General features: G+C 43.0%; 1 protein-coding gene across 4 annotated transcripts in view; it reads left to right on the top strand.

Annotated features, from left to right (window-relative positions):
- PCNT (pericentrin) overlaps nucleotides 1–23,863 on the top strand; it is a 248,169-nt gene that overhangs the window by 24,303 nt on the left and 200,003 nt on the right. For all 4 annotated transcript variants that reach the window (XM_026658033.1, XM_026658029.1, XM_026658030.1 and 1 more), the window contains exons 2-5: nucleotides 269–475; nucleotides 17,590–17,640; nucleotides 19,607–19,762; nucleotides 22,217–22,366. In XM_026658033.1, coding sequence (XP_026513818.1) covers nucleotides 269–475; nucleotides 17,590–17,640; nucleotides 19,607–19,762; nucleotides 22,217–22,366 — 564 coding nt within the window. The remainder of the gene's footprint in view (nucleotides 1–268; nucleotides 476–17,589; nucleotides 17,641–19,606; nucleotides 19,763–22,216; nucleotides 22,367–23,863) is intronic.

Here is a 23,863-nt window from a genome sequence, read left to right as displayed (position 1 = left end):
CAGGAAAAGTATCAATTAGGAAAGTATTAGTAAAAATTTGTTTCTTTTCTTGAAATGAGTCTAACTGTTGTGTTTTTGTCAATTATGCTGCTGCCTAGATAGAAACTAAATGTGCAGTAAGTAGGAAGATAAAGCAGGTTCTGACAAAACATGCACATCTACAGAGATCAAGAGATTCTTTGTTATCCATGAGTGTGTTACTCTTGTGGTCTTGTTATCTTTTCCTCACTTACCTCTCCCTTTATCTCTTTCAATCTTTCCTGCACAGCTTGCTCACTTCAGACAGCGAAAAACAAAAAGTGACAACACGCAGTCGCAGAAAAAGGCGGCGAAGAGGAAGGGCTCGTCTGACCACATGCAAAACATTCCAAAGGAAGAGTGCGTGATAGTGGCCCAGGATTCTGATGTTCTTACAGACCTTAATATAAGTATAGAGAGTAAGACTGAAGAGACAGAGACAAGATCTGAGAGTAAGGTAAGTCTTACTGTTCACCATGTTTCATCTAAATCTGTCTGCAACTAACAGATCCTTTTTTGAGTTCCCATGTATGTGGATGCCATGCATGGTGTGTCTATGCCCTCTATACAGAAGTTTGGAAAGCTTTTCTCTAGCAGTGTTCACTAGGGCTTCGACATGCACCCTATATGCACTTCCCTCACCCAAGAGCATAAAAGGCGGACCGATCTTGGCCACCAGCCAGTTCCTGCTGACTGCCCTGAGAAAAAGCTGAAAGCTCTTAATGTCCCTACTTCTTACTTACATAATTTTGTAATAATTAGTCTTAGGTTTATTAGTCTTATTTTGTTGCCCATTGGTTTACAAAAAAGTAGTTTGTAGGTAATAAGTAGTTGTACTGGGCTTTGGCTATTTGCGTCACCCATCCTCACTGGGCATCAGAGCTTGTCGGTTGTGTGGAAGAATTATTCTGTTGGAAGATGGACATGATGTGTGTTTATATTGTTTCAGGGAGAGGCATGTAACTTCTAAGTGTGCTATTTGTAAGGTATTAAAAAACACACACACAAATCTAGAGTCCGGGCTCAAGATTTACCTCATAGAGAAATCCATCAGAGCAGCTTCTAACTTAGAGATTCTGAGTGTTGGGACCACAGCCCCTTCCTGCTCGAGCCATGCCTTGAGAGCTCTGGAGGTAAGAGAAATCCCTCATAGCCATCAAGGTGCAAAGAGGCCTCTCAAATCTGACAGGAACTTGCCACTTCAGAAGAAGGTCCCAGTGGAATAGTCAAAGACCCCTTTTGCCTGTGGGAGAAAATTCAGTACCAAGAGGATGCCTGAATCCCTGGTACTGCATAAGAAGCAAGCACCAAAGTACTCTGGTGGCATGGAGGCCACATTCAGTAATGCTGGCTGTTGAATTGATACCAGTCCAGAGAGCATCTTCTGCACTTACTTTACTTTGGGTGCCACACAATTGGTACTGGAGATCAGAAACACCCCCATACATCAAAATGCTTGGTACCGGGGATTTGGCATCCAAAGAAATCAGCGCCACAGACTTCAGATTCTCACTCAGTTCTCAGGGCACTATCTGAGTCATCTTTTACAAACCCTAAGGAGATCATGATTATACAAGAGCCAGAATCTTCTCTTTTTTACATGCGTTTCCTACCTTAGTTTCCCAAAAATCTCCAGTGCAATAGGAGCCCAGGCTACCATTATGAAAATCTAATTCTGGCCTGCTGCTACAGATGTTGGTAAGCTTTCTTCCCCTAAACAGATAGTTGCACCTTCTGAGTAGTCCCTGTGTTAGAGGACTTTTTGTTATCTTCATCAGCGGAATCTTGCCTGGAGCCTTCCCCAATATCTGCTAAGGGCTCTAAACATCATAAGAATGTTTCTTCCTGGACTACACTGTTAGGAGTTCACCGCATGATATTCCGTTACCTGTGTGGATGTCAGTACCTTGGAATGCTATGCCTTATCCATATGGATATCAATCCTGGCCTATTAGCCACGTTGGTACAATCCAAGTCAACAATTTTTCCTTCTCTTTCCACTTCAGGAGGTAGATTTCCTCAGAGAGAGTTTTTCTTTGCCTTCTCCTCCCGAAGTCTACAGTATTGGGTACACAGCGACCTCTTTCTGAAGAAGAGGAAGAGCAGATTCAGGATGAACCTTTTGTAGCTAGACAGTTTTCATTATCGTCTGATGACGCTGTGGTATCTTGTTCCTACGGCAGTAGATGACTTCAAGACTTCTGAAGAACGGTTAAAGAGGATGGCAGAAACATTAGAAATTCCTCTGGAAATACTGCAGGAAAAGTTATATAAACTTTTTGATATCCTGCAGCCTTCTACCAAAAATAGGGTAGCTTTATCCATTAATGGGGCATTCTTGAGCCAGTTAACAAACTGAGGGCAACACAGGCTTTTATAACAGTAACTTCTAAATGGGCTGATTGGAAATATCAAGCCTCTCATAGGTATTTGAGTATTTTATACTTGTCTGGCTCCATTGCTATTGGTAGTCACTGTGGTAAATGAAAAATCCAGGCAGGCTTTGAGATCTACCTGAGGCAGGGAGAGAGAACACCAAAAAAGCCCTGGATCTCTTCGGGACAAAGATTTACTCTGCTTCCCTTCAGGTCAGATTTTCGATTTATTAAGCCATGCTGGCTAATTATAACTACATCCAGTGGGGTAAAGTGGCAGAATTTCAGGATAAACTCTTAATTCTGCAGGAAGAAGAATTTACTTCCATTTGCTCTGAAGGAATATTGATTAGAAAAACATCTCCACAAGCATCATTAGACTCCAGCTAATGCAGGAACACGATCAGTGACAAGTGGAATTGTCATGAGAAGTGTGTCACAGTTCAGGGCAACTGCACCTGTATTCCCCTTCTGTAGCCCAGCAAGGGTACGCACACTAGGCTCCACGCTCCTCAGCTATCACCTCTGTGATGCATGACCAGAAAGGGTTAAGCATCTTGCAGGATAAATGACTCAAATTCAACCCTTAAAAACTTATGGGGAGATAATGTTTGTGTTTTTGTGTAGGTACATATATATTGGTAAAAATCAACAAAACAATCCCTGTCTATGCTGTATTCTGTTAATTCAGAGATCAAAAGAACATCTTAACATTTAAATGAACTGTAAACACAGGATATTGCTGTATTCATCTCTCTTTGAAATGTATATCAAATCATCTGCGAATGGTGGAAAAACAGGCAATTGCCTTGTGTTAATCGGTGTGAATAATTACTGGCTATGCTTAGGAAATGGGTCCACTTCAAAGTCCACATGAGTACTTGTTGTTCGACTAAGGACTCTGACCTGTCAAAGAAGGCCTGGAATTGAATAAAAGACCTTTGGGTCCCAATCCTTTTTATCTCAGACTTTCTTGAGGTTTCATGCAGGGGAAGCCTAAGGCACAAGGACTGAGATCCCAATTCTGACTGGACCACCCTGAAATATAAACATTGGACTATAAGCTTTGAACTATTTCTGAAAGAACTATTTGCATCTACAAAGCTCACCATCTCTGCTATGAATCTGAATCTCAAGATTGACTCCTGTCTGTATGTATACTGTTCTCTTAAACAATTCTATCTCCCTTTTTAAATACATTTTAGTTTAGTTAATAAGAATGGGCTGTAAGCGTGTATTTGGGAAAGGTCTGGAATATTCATTAACCTGTAGGTAATGTGTCCAATCCTTTGGGATTGGTAGAACCTTTTTTATGTGATTAAGATTTTCAGAAATCCTCATCATACCTGACTTCGGTGTCTAGGTGGAGGCCTGAGGCTGGGTTACTTTAAGGGAACTGTGGTGTTCTGAGTATCCAGTCAGGTATAATAGAAGCTGTTTGTGCTGGGTTGGTAAATCTAAGTATTGGAATATCCACCAGCTTTGGGGATTGTCTGCCCCATTCTTTGCAGTTCACCCTAACTGAGTGAGCTCAACTGGCTCCCCTGGGTCTCTGGTCACAACCTCTCTTTGGGTAGAGACCCACAACTCTCCTGTCTGACTGCGTTTTTTCCAGGCTGCATAATTCCCTGTACACACTGTGAATTCCCAGCAAGTTGAAATGCCCAAACAGTCCTGCTTTGCTTTTCTCTTCAGACGTTATAAATAGCGTAATTTTCCACAGTTAGAAGTTACCACATAGCTCTTTCTAAGCAAGCACATTTATTCTTAAGGTGAAAGCACTACAGAAAAATATGTATTAAACAAGAAAAAACTTACATGCTAATAAGCTTACCAGACACCACCACAATTCCAACAAGGGCTGTGGCAGATGATCAGGTCTTCAAACCTCACCAGGGTTTATTTTTTCTTGTCACAAGTTCATAACAGCTGTTAGCACAGAACAAGCACATGCATGAATAGGTCATGCTCTTCCAACCTTAGAATCATAGAATTATAGAATATCAGGGTTGGAAGGGACCTCAGGAGGTCATCTAGTTCAACCCCCTGCTCAAAGCAGGACCTAATCCCCAACTAAATCATCCCAGCCAGGGCTTTGTCAAGCCTGACCTTAAAAACCTCTAAGGAAGGAGATTCCACCACCTCCCTAGGTAACCCATTCCAGTGCTTCACCTCCCTCCTAGTGAAAAAGTTTTTCCTAATATCCAACCTAAACCTCCCCCCACTGCAACTTGAGACCGTTACTCCTTGTTCTGTCATCTGGTACCACTGAGAACAGCCGAGCTCCATCTTCTTTGGAACCCCCTTTCAGGTTCCCAGGAAGGGTTGGCGCCTTCCTTGGAGAGAAGGTACTGTCTGTTTTCTAGATGATAAAAGCAAGCCCTGAGTCAGTTTAAATTTAGGCTGTTTATCTCAAAGTCCTTTCTTTGTCTGTTGGTTCTCTAGAGAATCCAGTTTGAACCAGTATATGCAAGCCTCTCCAGGTGTACCACTTCTTGGGAGGTGTGACAACCTGAGTGAATTTGCCTAATCATCCTCCACTGCTCTTAGTTCCTGGAGGGCTGTAGTCTCCCTTTCCCAGGGAGTAACATATAATCCATGGCTCACAATCGTATATACATAAACATAATTCAGTAAGATTTATCCAGGAAATTTCCATATATGTCACAAAAAGATTTTTGGCTCTCCTTATTGGGCCTGGCTAGAAAGGTCCAGACTACAATACATGACCTTCCTTTTGACAATCAAGATATTTTTAGTGCTAAAATGGATGATACATATTCTTTAAAGGATTTAAGACCCACATTAAGATTGTTGGGCCTCTATGCTCTGCCCTTCAGAAGAAAGCAGTATAGATCTCACGTATCTATCAAACAGAGGTCTCAACCTTCCACTTATAGCTGTGTTCCTTCAGAGACCTTTTGATCAGGGTAGATGGAGATCAAGACTCTAGAAGAGGAAAGTGTCAAATTAATCCAGTATCTCAGCACATCCTGGTTATGCTCAAAAGAAACAATTTTGCTGCTGTGGTGGAGGATATGGATCCAGTCTACATTGACCTATACCCTTTCTTCTCCTGTTTTGGCTTTTCAAGGAGGCTTAGGCTAGAATAACTACAGACCAATGGGGCCCTTCAGATCATCCAGCATTGTTACACCATACAATTCCAGACCATTCCCCCTCCCTCCCCCTACCTTTTCAGAGGCTGATATCTTGCAGCAAGAGAGAGACTGACACTACAGTATATGATAGTCAGTTCTTCCTGAATTTGTAAGAATAGAGGTTTATTCTCCATGATTTCTGATTCCAAAAAGGAAGGGGGGGTTGGAGACTTATTCTGGACCTCAGGCTACTCGATGCTTACATTCATTGCATGAAATTTTGCATGATAACTCTTCCATTATACCCTCCCTAGATCACATGGACTGGATCAGTACTCTCAATTCAAAGTACTTTCATGTACAGAGTCATAAAGCATACAGAAAATGTCTTAATTTTGTGATAGCAGGCAAACATTATCAGTTCAGAGTTCTCCCATTTGGCCTATCAGCAGCACCTCAAGTCTTCATGAATTACCTGTCCATCGTTGCTGCTCATCTTTGTCGTTAGGGCATACATGTATCTTGATGATTGGCTAATTTAGGGAACTTCAGTGAATCAAGTTTATAGGATCAGTTTGGTTAGTCCTGTGTCTTTCTCAGAGTTGGGTCTAATTGTCAGCTTAAAGACAGTAAATCTGGTTCCATCCCAGTTAGTTGGATTCATTGGAGCTGTTCTGGACTCCAAAGCAGCAAGAGCTTTATGTCCTCAGGAGAGATTTCTAAGTATCTGCCAATTAATTAACCGATCTGAGTGCTGAGAATCCTATAAGAGTCTACCTAAAACTGTTAGGCCACATGGTATCTTGTGCTTCTGTGTGTGCCCGCAAGGGGGGCCGTGATACCGGCGAAAGAATGACACTCAGTGCCTGAGAGTAAAAAGCAAGGCTTTACTGAAGGAAGAACTTACACTCCAAGCTGCGCGGGGAGTCCCTGAGGCGCGTGGAGGAGCTGCGGGGGATTTTGACCGTCCGGGACAGCTGGCCAGGCAGGACTCCACTGAAGAGAGTCCGCTGCAATGCTATATCCCCCCGCGCTTATCTCAAGGTTACATGGGGTCAACAGCTGGCTACATTCATTGCATTCCTAAATCATACATATTATATAAGCTGACTTGTTTACAGACAAAAACATGCTGAGATATACTAAACTACATTTTGGCAGGATCTGCCGGACAAGGTTCATTGCACGGCCTTCAACTGCACAGCCTGCATCTTCCGCTCACATTCAGTCACATACTCGGTCCGCCACCTAGCTCCTCGCCAAGCTTCCGCAACCTTTCCCCTACACTGTGCCAGCCTTCATCAGGCTTAGAATGAGGCCTCTTCAGTCTTGGAGCAAATTGGTGTCTCAGTCAATTCTGTGAGGGGGGGAAAAAAGAGTAAAGTTATTTCGGTAAGTTCTAATGTCTCTTCAGTGGTGGTTGAACCCGAGCGATGTGAACCAGGGAATTCTGTTTCAAAGTCCAAATCCACCAAGATTCTGACGATCCCGAAAGGGGTGAGGGCGATAACCTAGACCAATTTCAGAGACACAGTATTTGGTTGTTAAAAGATACCTTGAGTCATATAAATGTCTTGATGTTAACAGTGATTCGCTTAGCATGCAAGTCTTTTCTTCCATTACTCAAGGTTCTGTCAGTATAAGTGTTGGCAGTGAATTCCACAGTGATATATTCTATAAATAGGCAAGATGGGGGACAAGATCAGATCCTCTTTGCCAGGAAGCCATAATGCAGTGGGAATCACATAATCAGCATAGCACTTCATATCGCAGGACAAGTCAATGTTCTGGTGGATTATTTAAGCAGAAAGCACGTCATCCCACAAATCAACTAGGATTCTGTGAGGGGGATCAACATGTGGACAAAGGTGATAGTTGATCTAGTGTACTTACATTTTCAGAAAGCCTTTGACAAGGTCCCTCGCCAAAGGCTCTTAAGCAGAGTAAGCTGTTGTGGGATAAGAGAGAAAGTCCTCTCCTGGATCAGTAACTTGTTAAAAGATAGGAAACAAAGGGTAGGAATAAATGGTCAGTTTTCAGAATGGAGAGATGTAAATAGTGGTGTCCCCCAGGGTCTGTACTGGGACCAGTTCTGTTCAATGTATTCATAAATGATCTGGAAAAAAAGGTAAACAGTGAGCTGGCAAAATTTGCAGATGATGCAAAACTACTCAAGATAGTTAAGTACCAGGATGATTGTGAAGAGTTATAAAGGGATGTCACAAAACTGGGTGACTGGGCAACAAATGGCAGATGAAATTCAATGTTGATAAATGCAAAGTAATGCACACTGGAAAACATAATCCCAAGTATACATATAAAATGATGGGTTCTAAATTAGCTGTTACCACTCAAGAAAGATCTTGGAGTCATTGTGGATAGTTCTCTGAAAACATTCACTCAATGTGCAGCAGCAGTCAAAAAAGTGAACAGAATGTTGGGAATCATTAAGAAAGGGATAGATAATAAGACAGAAAATATCATATTGCCTCTCTATAAATCCTGGTATACCCACATCTTGAATACTGTCTGCAGATGTGGTTACCCCATCTCAAAAAAGATATATTGGAATTGGGAAAGGTTCAGAAAAGGGCAACAAAAATGATTAGGGGTATGGAACGGCTTCCGTATGAGGAGAGAGTGATAAAATTGGGACTTTTCAGCTTGGAAAAGAGATGACTATGGGGGGATATGATAGAGGTCTCTAAAATGATTACTGGCATGGAGAAAATGAATAAGGAAGTGTTATTTACTCAGAACACAAGAGCTAGGGGGTCACTAAATGAAATTGAGGCAGCAGGTTTAAAACTAACAAAAGGAAGTATTTCTTCACACAATGCACAGTCAACCCGTGGAACTCCTTGCCAGAGGATACTGAGAAGGCCAAGACTGTAACAGGGTTCAAAAAAGAATTGGATGGAGGATAGGTTCATCAATGGCTATTAGCCAGGATGGGCAGGGATGCAAAACCATGCTCTGAAGTGTCCCTAGCCTCTGTTGCCAGAAGCTGGGAAAGAGTGAAGGAGGATGAATCATGTGATGATTACCTGTCTATTCATTCCCTCTGGGGCACCTGGCATTGGCTGCTGTTGGAAGACAGGATGCTGAGTAGATGGACCATTGGTCTAACCCAGTATGGCTGTTCTTATGTTCTTAAATGGTCACTGAAGAATATGATCGTTCTTTGGGTTTTCCAAGAATGGATTTTCCCACAAATAGACCTTTTTTTACTCCTGGTGGAATTCTGTACCAAAAAATTAAAAATTCTACACATCGGAGATTTTCGGTAGCAGTGCTTGGTCAGGGTATGCGTGCGAAGTAGTTGTCTCGCAGTGCTATTGGCTCCTCATGTAACGCGTGCACGACTCGACCCTTCAGTTCCTTCTCAGCCGTCCTCGGCTGCAGACGGAGCTCAGTGGCAGTGTTGCTGCTTTGTTTTTTCTCTCTATAGAAAGCGTTTAGTTTAATTGTAGTTTAGTAAATTTTGTTTAATTAGCTTTTTTTTTTTTTTTTTTTTTTTTTTTGGTAAAGAAAACTAAGTTAGAGATAAACCCATAGACCCTTTCCCTGTTGTGAAACTTTAACAGACACAATGCCTGGCTCGCCCGGGTTTAAATGATGTGACTCTTGCCTTGAGGCGATGCCTGTGTCAGACGGCCACTCATCGTGTGTCTGTCTGTTTGGGCGAGACCCATGTCCCTCAGAAAAGTGCCCATTGCAGTAATTTTAAAGCCAGGGCAAGGCATGACAGAGATTTCCTCCATTAAAATCATCTTTTGGTGAAGTCCCTTCAGCCTACTCCTCAGGGACAAAAATCAACATCAGCAGATGGTTCCTCGAACAAAACCTGTGCTAATGGGAGTGCTCAATTTTCCAAATCATCCAGGAAGCGAGCTGCGACCTCCCCAGATAGGGACACTCAGAGAAAAAGGAGGTCACCAACGAGGTCGCTCTCCTCTGTGCCGAGCTCGAGTAGAGTGAGCACCTTTGAGGCTCTGGGCACCTCTGGCACCATCCCTCTGTGGACTTCTGCTGAGCCCCGCCGCTCTGGAGCGGAGTCGAGACGGTCCTCGTTCACAGCACCGACCACCTGGGTGTGGGAGTCGGCCCAGATATCTCTACAACAGACAATGCCATCCCCACCGGCACCGACCCAGTCGTCAGCACCAACTGACAGGCCGAGAACGGCACTGACCATCTTGACAAAGGCATCAACTGCATCTACACCAGCAGTACTGCCACCACAGAAACAAGCGGCTTCACAACAGTTTCTACAGCACAAGGATCTAGCGATCACCTTGGTGCCACAGTCACCCTTACTTGGTACTGAGGGATCTCCAGGCCAATATAACTGAGCAGTTATCCATTTCCCTGCTCCCCAGCCCATCTCCAGTGATGCAGAGGAGGAAGTACATGGGAGCCGCTTCTCTTCCCAACATTCTTCACCCACGGGACAAAGACTACCATGGGAAGCTGCTAGGACCAAATCTCGTCAACCTCGCGAGATGCAGCAAGGGTACGGACAACCCTGGATGTGTCCCCATGCAGTGGCCCCCCAGGACCTCTGGGCGGCGTATAGTGCTCAATACACTAGGCCCTTGACCCTAGCTCGAAGGGAAATTCGTTCTCCACCTTCCCCAAACAGGGAGATGTCAGAAGCACCGGAGGACATGGGAGATAAGGAGGAAGAAGGTTCAGACCATGCACACACTTCTCTGGCTCACAACTCATTGTCCTTCCCTGACGAGGCAGTCATACCACTGCCTCCAAGCACAATGGATGATCTGAAACAATTTCAGGAATTACTTAAAAGAGTAGCTGCCAGCCAAGACATCCCTGTAGAAGAGGCACAAGAAAACCAGCACAAGCTACTGCAAATCTTACAGACATTCACTACCTCCAAAATCGCTCTACCAATCAGTGATGCCATAATGGAACCAGCAGAGAATATCTGGCAGACCCCCACCTTGATACTACCTACCAGCAAACGGGCTGACAAAGTATTTCGTCCCAGCTAAGGTGAGGAAACTTTCTCTTCTCTCATCCACAACCCAATTCCCTAGTTGTGTAAGCCACCAATCGTCGCAGCAAACAACCTCAATTCCGGTCCACTCCACAAGACAAAGGACACAAACGTTTAGACCTTCTCAGTAGAAAGTATACTTATCAGCTACTCTCCAATTTAGGGTAGCCAATTACTTGGCCCTTCTAGCCAAGTACAATTTCGATAATTACGGTAAGCTTCAAGAATTCCTTGAGGCACTACTGGAGGAGAAACATTCCCAACTCAACGGTATCATGACAGATGGGCAACTAATTGCCCGTACAGCCTTTCGGGCCTCAATGGACGTAGTGGACATTGCTGCGAGAACAACAGCCACAGCTGTAATAATGCTCAGGGCCTCGTGGTTGCAGTCGTCTGGGATCCCGAAGGAGCTCCACCTCAAGGTGGAGGATCTACCTTTCGATCGGGAGAAACTTTTCTCCACAAAAACTAACTGTTCTTCACTTGATGAAGGACTCTTGGGCCACTCTATGCACTTTAGGCATATACACGCCACCAAACAAACAATGTCGGTATCAACCATACCAAAAGGACAGCGACACCTCTTTCCATCACCATCAACAACGGCATTTTGATGAGAACAGAAATAAGCAATGCTCACAAAGACGTAAGGCTCCCCAAACTCAGTCCTCGTCTTCGCAACCATCTACCACCAAGCCACAGTTTTGAAGTCTTGATCGAGGGTATGAATGACCTCCCCCACAATACAGAGCTGTTAGGTACTTCTACCCAACCCTTTGGCCACTGTCTGCGCCCATTCTACCATGCCCGGGCAGCAATAACAATGGACCAATGAGTTTATAAGATCAGGTTATGCCATCCCTTTCCTCTCCCTTCCCCCTTCCCATTCCCCTTCCCCGTCCCTCTTCAGGGACCTTTCTCACGAGCACCTTTTACAACAGGAAGTGAACCATCTTCTAAAATTGGGTGCCGTGGAACAAGTTCCAACTCAATACAAGGGGAAGAGCTTTTACTCCCATTATTTTCTCACCAAAAAGAAAAATGGTGGATGGAGACACTTCTTAGACCTTCGGAAGCTCACACTGGCCATAATCATCGCAGTGCTAGAGAAGGGGGACTGGTTTTCAGCCCTCGACCTCCAAGATGCTTATTTTCATATTAACGTGCACCCGGCTCACAGGCGATTTCAAAGATTCACAATGGGCCTCAATCACTATCAGTACAGAGTACTATCTTCTAGCTTTTCCACTGCTCCTTGAGTTTTTTTCAAACCCTCGCGGTAGTGGCGGCCCATTTATGAAGTAAAGGAATGATGATCTTTCCGTACCTAGACGACTGTCTACTAAAAGGTACAACTCAGGAAGAAATGACAAACATGGTGGAGACCATCATGCTTTTCCAGTCACTGAGATTGCGAATAAACTTATAGAAATCTACACTGACCCCAGTTCAACACCTGGAATCCATCAGAGCCTACCTCAATTCCACCCGGGCCAGAGCTCTGTTGCCTGATCGCAGGTTCAGAACACTAATCAACCTCATCTCAACAGTCACTGGCAATCCTCAAACGTCCGCCAGAACCTCCCTACAATTATTAGGTCATATGGTGGCTACGACCTTCGTTGTGAGACATGCGAGACTGCATATGCATTGCCTACAGGGCTGGCTGAGCACAGAGTACACTCCTAGCGCAAACAGTCGAAACAAAAGCGTGACAGTACCCCCAAAAGTCATTGCGTCACTACAGTGATGGATGATACCAGAAAACAACTGCACAGGGATCCCCTTCCAGCAGGATCCCCCATCACTAATAATCACAACCAATGCGTCATTGATAAGATGGGGAGCACACTTGGACCAGCACACCACACAAGGCAAGTGGTCGGCGACGGAAACCTTGCTCCACATCAATCTCCTGGAGCTCCGAGCGGTATGCAATGCATTCAGGCACTTCCCTCCGATCATACAAAACGAATCAATCCGCGTACTGACCGACAACATAACATGTAGTTTTATATCAATCACCAAGGAGGAGCTCGCTCCCATTCACTCTGCACTGAGGCCATGAAATTTTGGAACTGGTGCATTCACCACAACAGAATCATCTCGGCATCTTACCTCCCGGGGTGCCAGAATAAGATGGCGGACACACTAAGCAGATATTTCTCCCAGGAACATGAATGGGAAATACACAACAGTGTCCTCCAAGCAATATTTCAGGAACGGGGCTGTCCCTCAGTAGACCTGTTTGCATCAGGAATGAACCACAAGTGCCCACTTTTCTGTTCCAGGGTGGGACTAACACCCCAGTCCGTAGGGGATGTCTTCCTCATCACGTGGGACACAGCACTCGTGCACATTCCTACCGATACCTCTAATCCCACGAGTCATTCACAAGATACGGAACATCAGGGCCCATATCATACTGATTTTTCCAACGTGGCCCAGACAGGCTTGGTTCCCTTACCTGATGTGCTTAGCAGTTTGCGCTCCATGAATTCTCCCCTTGAGGGTGGATTTCCTCTCACAGAACAAAGGCCAGACTCTCCACCCAAATCCGAAGAAACTTCATCTCAAAGCATGGCTCCTACATGGTTCTAACACAGTGAATTAGCCTGTTCAGAAAGAGTGAAACAGGTGTTATTAAATAGCAGGAGATCCACCACTTGCCATAACTACCTCCAAAAATGGAAGAGATTCTCACTATGATGCCAACAAAAAAAATTAACTGCAGTCATGGCGCCTCTACCAATCATACTAGACTACATACTGGAATTCAAAGAATCGGGTTTATCCATAAGCTCAATCAAAGTACACCTAATGGCTGTTAGAGCCTTTCACCACAAGGTGGAGGGAGAGTCACTCTTCGCTCACCCAACAACTAGGTGCTTTCTTATTGGTATACAGAACATGTACTTGGACGTCCGACAACCTACACCCCCATGGGACTTGAATCTTGTACTCAAATGCCTCACCAGAGCACCTTTTGAACCATTGATGACTTGTTCATTCCTTCATATGTCTATGAAAGTTGCGGTTTTGGTTGTGATCACCTCAGCTACAAGAGTCAGTGAAATCGGGATATTTATAGCTGAGCCCCCTTACACTGTGTTCACTTAAGACAAGTTCATGTTGCTGCCACACCCAAAATTTTTATCTAGACTAGCGACATCTTTCCATGTAAACCAAACCATACACCTCTCCATATTTTACCCCAAACCACATGGGTATTCACAAGGGGCCATCCTACATTCACTCAATGTCAGATGAGCCATAGTGTTCTATTAAGACAGAACCAAACCCTTCCAGAAATCTCCAAGACTGTTTGTTTGTTTATTTCCACAACAGAATGCTCCAAGGGCTGTGCAATATTGACCCAGAGACTATCTAAATGGATCTCTGCTTGTATCCAACTTTGCTATTGGCTATACAAGGAACCTCCACTAGGCTCTGATCCCATTCTACCTGTACCCTGTCTACATCTATAGCCTTCCTGAACAATGTTCCTCTAATAGATATATGCAGGGCTGCCACATGGGCATCAGAGCAAAACACTATGCCATCACTCAGTGTTTTTTGTCAGATGCTATACTAGGCCTTGCTGTGCTCTCGGCCGTGACACATGCAACTCCGAAGCCCCTACTGTCCACAGCGGGGCACTGCTCTACAGACACCTAAAGTGTACCATCTGGGAGGGGTTGCAAGTGCTTTGGAGGATAGGATTAAAATTCAAAATGACCTGGACAAATTGGAGAAATCGTCTGAAGTAAATAGGATGAAATTCAATAAGGACAAATGCAAAGTAATCCACTTACGAAGGAACAATCAGTTGCACACATACAAAATGGGAAATGACTGCCTAGGAAGGAGTACCGTGGAAAGGGATCTGGGGATCATAGTGGATCACAAGCTAAATATGAGTCAACAGTGTAATGCTGTTGCAAAAAAAGCAAACATAATTCTGGGATATATTAGCAGGAGTATTGTAAGCAAAACACGAGAAGTAATTCTTCCGCTCTACCCGCGCTGATTAGGCCTCAGCTGGAGTATTGTGTCAAGTTCCAGGGGCCACATTTCAGGAAAGATGTGCACAAATTGGAAAAAGTCCAGAGAAGAGCAACAAAATGATTAAAGGTTTAGAAAACATGACCTATGAGGGAAGATTGAAAAAATTGGGTTTGTTTTGTCTGGAGAAGAGAAGACTGAGAGGGGACGTGATAACAGTTTTCAAGTACATAAAAGGTTATTACAAGGAGGAGGGAGAAAAATTGTTGTTCTTAACCTCTGAGGATAGGACAAGAAGCAATGGGCTTAAATTGCAGCAAGGGCGGTTTAGGTTGGACATTAGAGAGAACTTCCTAACTGTTAGAGTGGTTAAGCACTGGAATAAATTGCCTGGGGAGATTGTGGAATCTCCATCATTGGGGATTTTTAAGAGCAGGTTGGACAAACACCAGTCAGGGATGCTCTAGATAATACTTAGTCCTGCCTTGAGTGCAGGGGACTGGACTAAATGACCTCTCAAGGTCTCTTCCAGTCCTATGATTTATGATTTTTATGAAACTGGAGCACCCACAGAGACACTACTCGAAGAAGAAGTTACTCACCTTGTGCAGTAACGATGGTTCTTCGACATGTTTCCCTGGGGGTGCTCCACTAACCACCCTCTTCCACTCTACTTTGGAGTTCATTCATTGAGCTCTGTGGTAGAGAAGGAACAGAAGGGTCAGGTCGTGTGCGCACTACATGAGGCACCAACGGCACTGCGAGACGACTACTGCGCACACGCACCCCGACCGAGGACTTCTACCGAAAATCTCTGCTCTGTGGCACAGTGACTCACTGACACCTAAAGTGGAACATCCACAGGGGGACACATCTTGAAGAACCATCATTTCTGCAAAAGGTGAGTAACTTCTTCCTTCCCCTTCTCCCTGGCCTTGTTTTCTATTTGCGAGCTGGGCTCTGCCAGGTACAGTGACCCCTAGTGGAGGCCAACATCGCTGCATCCCATTTCTGTGGGTGGGGGAAAAAAGGAAATTCTGTTCACCCAACATTAATTTCTGCAAAATTCTGCATTACGCAGTGGCGCAGAATTCCCCCAGGAGTAAAATTTTTTTGTAACCAGGGGCAACAGAAAGTTTTCCCCTTTTCTGTTTTCGGGGAGAGATGAGTTGAGGATCTCTGGAGGATCCCTTTCTGATTCCATGGACAATGCATCTGCTGTATGCTTTTATACCATTTCCACTAATTCTGAGAGTATTAAGAAAAGTGATAAAAGACAGAGCTTGAGTCATCCTTATAACTTCAGTATGGCCTCGCCAGTTCAGGTTTTCAGATCTACAGAAGTATTAAAGGAACCAACTCAGGGGTGGCCAACCTGAACCTGAGAAGGAGCCAGAATTTACCAATGTACATTGCCAAAGAGACACCGTAATATATCAGCAGACCCCCATCAGCTCTCCTAACGCTCCCAGTGCCTCCCGCCCACTGGCAGTCCTGCTGATCAGAGCCTCCCCCTCCCTCCCCACACCTCCCAATCAGCTGTTTCGTGGTGGAGTTTCATCTTGCGTGAAAAGAAGAGGATGTGTTCCTACTTGCTTTTTTATTCCACTCATTCTGGATTACCTTTTATATTTAAAACAGTCAGGTTTCTCTTTAAGCTCCATTAAAGTACAGTTTTGGCTTGCCACCCAGCAATTGCAGGTTCTTCACCCCCCCGCCCCCGAATGTTAACAGATTCCTAAAAGGTTTAAATGTCATGTTTTTCCCCAATTAGAAAAGTACCTCATTCATGGGACATGAATTTAGTTCTTTCAGCTTTAATGGAACCTTAAATTCTCCACAAATTCCACAAATACCCCCTTCATTGCCCGCCACCCGCCTAAGTGTCCCCTCCTTCCTATGCCACTGCTGTACCAGTGGGTCCCCAGTATACATCCTTTCGGTATCCATTGCCCTTTTCAAGAACACAGCCCCGACGTATACCGGGGACCCGCTGTACACCCACATTGTTGAGGTTTGAGTTATTTGCAAACACTACCTGTGTCTGGATTCAACTATATAGCATTCTGGATACAAACTTAATCCTTTCTCCCCTCCCCTCCTCCCCCCCACCCCGCCGTAGTGAAGATAAGCCCAGTATTTTCAGGGGCCTCTGGTTACAATGGTAACATTGCTGAGGATTTACGAAGTTGGTAGAAAGGGTTCTAAGATGTTTGGACTGAGAGAGAAATACTCTCCAGTGTTCTTGTAATTTAAGTTTAGTGCCAATCTAGGAATGTTTTCTGTAGTGTTCGTGTAAGCATTTTTTTTACTTAACCATTTGTTAAATATTTTTTCTTGCTATCCAACTTGCATTAAAATAGTCTGGTTTTTAAGGCAAAGGTATTGGATTTGGGGCATCTGGAGAGGCCAAAATTTCCATGGCTGCTCTAGGGAGGAGGTGGAAGCTGGAAAGTGACTAGACATAGGGTCACAAACACAGAGATGGCTCTGATCTTTCTTTTCTAAACAGTACCATGATGGTCCTTGTGAGCTTAATTGTGGATATTGTGAGAGAGCTGTATGTTTTATAGGGCACCAGGTTTTGTTAAGTGGGTGTATCAGCAAAGGTTTATATTTTCTTAAATATGTCTTAGGGCTTCTGGTGTGTTTGTTAAATTCTCTATTTTATCTCACCACTTCGCTTTGCTGACTAATCTTTATTGGTAAATTTGCAAGCCATGATGGGAGAAAGTAAAGTCTTGTGTCTCAATCATGAGTTTTAACATATTTTTGAGCTTGAATTTGCAATAGAATTTAAAACCTCCACATCGTTTTATCGTATGTGTTTGCATCTGAATCTGTTTACGTTCATATACCTCGGTAAAAGTTATCCTTGTCTAACTGGCTGCTCAGCAGTGGAGAATTTACTAAGTTATATAGGTTTGAGAACCTGCCAATTTGTCTAACTTTTTGGCTTTCATATTTAGTAAGTAGATTCATGAAGGCTCTTCAAAAACCTTTTCTTTATATATTTTAAAAACATATGTGACTTACTTTGTGGTATCTTTTTTTTTCTTGTTAGGCTGATGTTGACCTTTCTAACCCAGACTTGGTGGATGATTGTGCTTCTGAAGTAAGTGTTGAACAAATGTTCTTTGTATGCTCTGGTGTGCTCATGAGAGAGGAGCATTATGGCTACAAGATTATTAAAGTGCTATAAATGAGATACTCATTAAACATTTGTTAGGACACGATTAAAATAATTCAATCATGCTAGTGTTCTTGTAGTCTAGATTCTGTAGGCAGTTGCGTTGTACAGTTAACAAATCAAGTTGACAGTTGGAACCGGTAATTCTCTGGAACCTACAGAGCTTGCTCATGGGAAATTGAATAAACATTTTTACTAGATAAAGGTATCAAACTCTTAATTTAAAAAAAAAAACACCTTAAGAATATAAATAATATTCCTCTTTGAAGTGAAGCAATATACAGAAACCCATCTCTTGCCCGAGAATTCCAATGAATGAGCTTCATTATTCTAAGGGCTTCGATATAGCAGATTCCTACTCTACAACAAACAACTTGCAGATGACTGGAAACTATTTTTTGTATGGCTAATTGAAAATTAAAGAGATAAGGTTGGTGTGTGAGTTCATTTGAGAGTGTAGTGATGGTCTGGTTTAGTTGTTGGGGTATTTAGTGCAGCGGATGAGTTACACCACATTTTGTGATAGGCATGTGTAGGGCCCATGGATCTTGAAAGGTGTGTTGTGGGGGGTGGGTATTAATGATCATAGCTGTGGAGATACATCTGCAGGTTTTGCATCTGTTCTGGCAGTTGAGTTGATGTGTCCTAGTCTGTGGGGAGCTTGCTTCTTGTGATGATGGGGGAGGAGTTTGAAGGCCAGAAAAGGTGGATTTCTTTCAGGATGTGGTCCCCATTGAGTATGGGTTGTAATTGTTTAAGGATACCCCATATAGGTTCCAGTGTGGGTTGTTTAATGATACCTGATGTAGGTTCCAGTGTGGGGTGCTAGGTGACAACTAGGGATGTGTGGTTGGAGGGCTTTTTTCCTGTATTGAAGCATGTTTACTCATGGTATTTGGGTGGCCCATTCCATGATGTGATCTACTTCTGGTGGAGTGTCCTTGTTTGGTGAAGGTGATTTCAAGTGTGTGAAGGTGTGTAACCTGGATTTTCTCCTCGGAGCATATTCTGTGGCATCTGAGCGTCTGGCTGTACATAACCGATTTCTTGGTGCATTTTGTGTGGTTACTAAATCTGTGAAGCTAAGTGTGATGCTCTGTGGGTTTTTTGTCTGTAGGGTTCCATTGTTGAAGCTGATCGTTGTGTCCAGGAAATTGATGCTGGTGCGGGAGTGTTCCAGAGAGATTTTGATGGATGGGTGCTGGTGGTTGAAGTTGTGATGAAAATTTGAGGGAGTTTAGGTCGATGTATCTCAGACATCTCTTTGGTTTTGTGGTGCAATGCAAACAATAATTGAACATTAGGCATTTATTATTTTTTAGTACATTAAACATGAGTTATTTGTTTGCAGCTGATTGACGCTATCTGTGCTTGTTAATATAATTTTAAATTAACAAAATATTCCTAAATTCTTCTTGTGGGGGGTGGTGAGGGAAATTCAGTATAATCAAATGTAATAACTTTATTTTTGGTTATATAGTTGCAGTTCATTTTTAAAATTTGCTGCTGGAAATCAGATTTAAACCCCAAGTTGTGGTAGAGTGTGACTGTAGCATCAAATGGGGCTATGTAATCACATTGCTCTTCTTAAGAGTTAATTTGGTCCATTAAATTTAATACATCATGACATTTCAAAGTGTTTTCTCTCACTCAAATACTTATTTGTAAATTTTCAAAATAAAGATATTGCTGTTTAAAATTTCAGTATATTACATGAAATGAGGTCCAAAGGTAGAGGTGTAAGGTACTATGTGCTTATAAAGATGGATGAGTAGAGATTATGCCAGATAGGAATATAATTTTGCCATAAATTTAAAGTGACAATGTCACACTATTACGTAAATACCATTCATTTTCTTTTATGAAGAAAGATGTTCTGTGTTCTATTAAGGAATATAGTCAGCTTGATGTCCAGATGTGTCGGACTAGAATTGTGGAGCTGGAAAAGAGACTTCTGGAGAAACAGGAAGCAACTGAAAGACTCACTACAGAGGTGGATGACTTACTGGAACAACTTGCCCAGCATAGTGGGGCTACACATCTTCAGGTACTATTAATAAAATCAGATAATTTGAATTTAAGGGTATTTACTGAAGATGCTACCAGCAGAGTTATGGGTAACAGTGTAACTTCATTAAATACCACAGCAAAGTAATATGTCTCACGGTTACAGGACTAGCTGCACCTCTGACTCCTTCTCTGGTGTCTCTGAGTGCACCGTCACATGTGTTGGGTCTCATGACTTTACCTATTCTGGGGTGGAATCTTGAGATTCTTTCACAGGACTCTGCAGCCAGCGACCCAGTTTATCAGTCAAGCTTGCTCAACTGGTCTGTCTGGGTTTGATACCTGCGGTTCTTCCCCTTGGGGAGCTTATGACTTAGCGGTGAATACAGTGACCCCAACTGTGGAATCTGAGTTCACTTTCTCATTTTCTCTTGTCTGTCTTTTGAGAGATGGTCTTCAAATCCAGCCAGATTTCTTTGTTGTCTCAGCTCACATGCTTGGAACAGCTGCACAAAACCATTCTGAATTCCTCAGGGGGGTCAGGAGCCAGAGCATCAAAGTGAATGATTGTCATGAAGTGATTGCAGGGAAGTGTGTATCAGGATCAACCCTTCTTGGGTGCTGTTGCTGACAATCCTGCTATTGAATTAACTAAGTATAGGCATACAGTAAATATTCTTACAACAATCAGACAAATAGAAGATATAATATTCATAAATTATTACAGAGCAGCAGCAAATATGCTATGCTATGAAGTATCATTGATAGAGGCAACTATTAGTAAAACTATAATCTGTATAAACTTATCTGAAAGTTCTATCTATTCAAAATTGGGGTCTTGGTCCATGCCTGGGCTCCTAGGTGTTACTGCAGTAGATATAACAGAGAAATTCACTGAACTTTTATTGGCATGGCAAGGTATAAAAAGTTGCCAACTATAAGAAAGACAGACCCCTCTTGTATCAAAACCAAACCAGTTTTGCAAAACCTTCATTTTTAAGGTTTCAGGTGTCCTGAGATCTTCATAAAATTTGAGGCTTGTTGATGATCCAAATTGGCAAGAGGATACAATCTTGAGGTTCCTCTCTGAAAAAACACACACCTAAATGTGAACCAAATTAAAGGAAGTCAACAAAACTTCCAGAATATAATCCTTTCTTTTAAGTATCAATAGTTAACGTATCTGATATTGAAAGAAATCTCTTGTTCTTTTGGATTGGGCAGGTTTAAAACATTATTGTTTTGGTTTCCTGAAACCTTTTTAGGGGTTTAAATAATTTAGGCTCACCACATAGCTTCCATCCTGGAGAGCTCCTAAGTGTAAGAGCTTTTCTGAATTGAAGACTAGTGCTCTGTGGAAGCAAAGCTTTGGGAGTTACAAAGGCATGAAGTTTCAGTCATTGTAAGCCAAATTTAACGAGGTCAGTTAACTGGAGTTTAGAAAATTGGAATTGCATTGTGGAGAAAAGGGACTCACTTTCTTATGTGATCATTTAAGTTTTCTACATTGTGTTTACAAACAAGAATCAAATGGAACAGTACTTTATTACCTTTTGTTGTACAAATTTCAAAACCAGGTTTAATGAAAACTTCACTGTCTCTATCAAATGTTGTGTAGATCAGTGGTTCGCAAACTAGGGCCGCTGCTTGTTCAGGGAAAGCCCCTGGCAGGCCGGACTGGTTTGTTTACCTGCCGCGTTTCTGGGTAAAGGCTCAAATAATATGGAGCATCTCTTCCTTTTTTTTTTTTTTTTTTTCAAATGGAGTTCTTTCTTCTGTGCTCATTTAAAGTGAGTTTCAACATGTTCTCTATTTTTTTTTTCTTTTGCAGAGCTGCTGGTAGTGGTGATAAATGGGGTAAATGTGTGTGGGGCAGGGAGGAGAGTTTTTGTGTTCACTTTATAGGCTCCTGGTTTCTAGGACTTCCACACGGAGATGAACTGCACCCCACATGCTTGAAGAGTGTCTTCCTGCTTCCTCCGTAGCTGCAGACTTACTTTTTCCTTTTAGGAGTAGGAAACCAAAAAGTTTCCTGTCATGAGAAAAACTTTAAAGAAGCTAGTGAGATTAATATAGAATAGGATTAACATACCCCAAATCATTAGCTTTTTCTCACTTGGATGAGGAGAGGTGAACATCTCTGCTCCATTCATCCTAGATCAGTACAGCCTGTCTTTTACATAAGGGGGGCACCGAGGATTCAGTTTCTTACTGTAGAAATTCTACACTTTTTGTTTCACCCTTTACCTATTAAAATGTTTGCATTTGCTAAAAACAATGTTCTAAATTGGCTTCCTTTACCTTTTGAGATCAGTGGAAGATAAACTTTTTTTTCTTTGCACTTTTCACAGAAAGATGACCGCTCCTGTGGAGCAAGTTTTACTGATGCCTTAAGTACAAGGCAAAGAGCCAGTTCCTTTGTTTTTAATGAAGGTTGACATGTCTAAAGTGCTGCAAAAGTCTGGTTTTAAACATGCATTAATGTTTCATGTAGGAGCTGGAGACGGCTGTCCAGGAACGGAATGAGATAATAGCTCAGCTGACAAGTAACCTTCAGCAGGCAAGGCAAAATCGGGATGACATTCAGGAAGAGGCCTCACTCCTAGCTGATCAGATCCATGGTTTACAGCTTCAGTTACATGAGGTGTGTGCTGGCTTTTTAAAACTGTTACCAGAAAATGAGGATCAGAACATTAACTGGGGAAAAAGTTAGTAAATCTTGACCTCAGCAATTATATAAATCCCTTCTTCCCCTTTTTTCTCTTTAACAGTTGGTTTAAATGTGATTTTCAGGCTTCCTAAACTAAACCTGAATTAATGGCTTGATTTTTTTTGTAGTGCAGTTTATTGCAGTGCAGAGGAAGCACGCTCCACTTGTTGGGGAACTGGACTGAGAGGCAGAAGCTTTGGGTGCTTTCATGGCTCTGCCATTGACTTGAGGTGAAACCTTCAGGAAGTCACTTCACATTTTCATGCCTCAGTTTTTCCCTTGTTAAAGTAGGGGGAACTTTTACCCAACTTCTTGAAGAAAGCAGTTTGAGCTCTATAAATGAAAAATACTATACAACTATATGACAGGGTGTTACAGAGTCACAGGATTGGTGCAGTGTCTAGTTTTTAAATAGTCTCTTGGAGAAATCCCTTCAGTGTGCCAGATCCCTTACAGGTCTCACTCTTCCTTCAGGGTAGGCCACGCAGCATCACTGCTGCCTTCTTAGGCTGAACCTCTGGACTTAATCAATCATGCTTCACATTGTGAACTCTGTTCAGTGAGTCCAACTGAGATAGACTCCTAATAGAGACTTGTACACTCATCGGGGACTAATGCACTTCACCCAGTATTTACAGTGACACTCAAGCAGCATTTTCAAAACAGTAGGGTTTATTAGTCAACTGGAACACAGCATTGGAAGTTCATAGATTAGCACAGAGAAATAAAGGTTAAAGCATAATCCATTCTGGTCAGCGCAGAGCAATTGAACAGACTCAGGGCATGTCTACGTTACAAAGTTAAGTCAATTTTATGTAAGACATCGAGTCTCCGATTTAAGCAAGTCGATCTTGTGTGTCCCCGCTATGCTCGTGTCGGCGGAGTGCATCTTCACTAGCAGGGTTTGCATTGATGCACAGAGCGCTGCACTGTGGGTAGCTATCCTTCAGTGCATGTAGGCTAGTAGAATTTTGGCTTGGTCTGGCAATGCCTTATGGGACCAAAACATATTTGCGCAGATGGTTATGGGAGCATGGCGTTAGCCTCCCATGATGCACTTACCTCCCTACCTCCCTGAAATAAATGGCAAAGAAGCCAAACCTTTTCCTTTCTTTTTTCCTAAGCCTGGGTTACCTGCACAGATTCCATAGCATGGCAAGCATGGACCCCTCTCAGCTGTACTTTGTTGTGAGCATTACAAACACCTCGCGCCTAATCCTGCAGTATTTACTCAGTTGAAGCAGGAACCACCGTGCAGAACAATGGATGCCGGGCAAGCAGCCCTGCTGGAAGCCATGGAGTGGAGCAATTTTCAGTTGCTGGTGACAGTCGTGCGTCACCTTGACACGGTGGAGCACCCCTTCTGGGCCCGGAAAACAAGCATTGACCGGTGGGACTGCATCGTTGTGCAGCTATGGGATGACGAGCAGT

The sequence above is a fragment of the Terrapene carolina genome, unplaced genomic scaffold (assembly GCF_002925995.2).
Source record: "Terrapene carolina triunguis isolate 2854851 unplaced genomic scaffold, T_m_triunguis-2.0 Scaffold391, whole genome shotgun sequence".
Classification (NCBI taxonomy): domain Eukaryota; kingdom Metazoa; phylum Chordata; order Testudines; family Emydidae; genus Terrapene; species Terrapene triunguis.
Note: the sequence above shows the minus strand (reverse complement) of the source record. Positions and strands in the feature narration are given on the sequence as shown.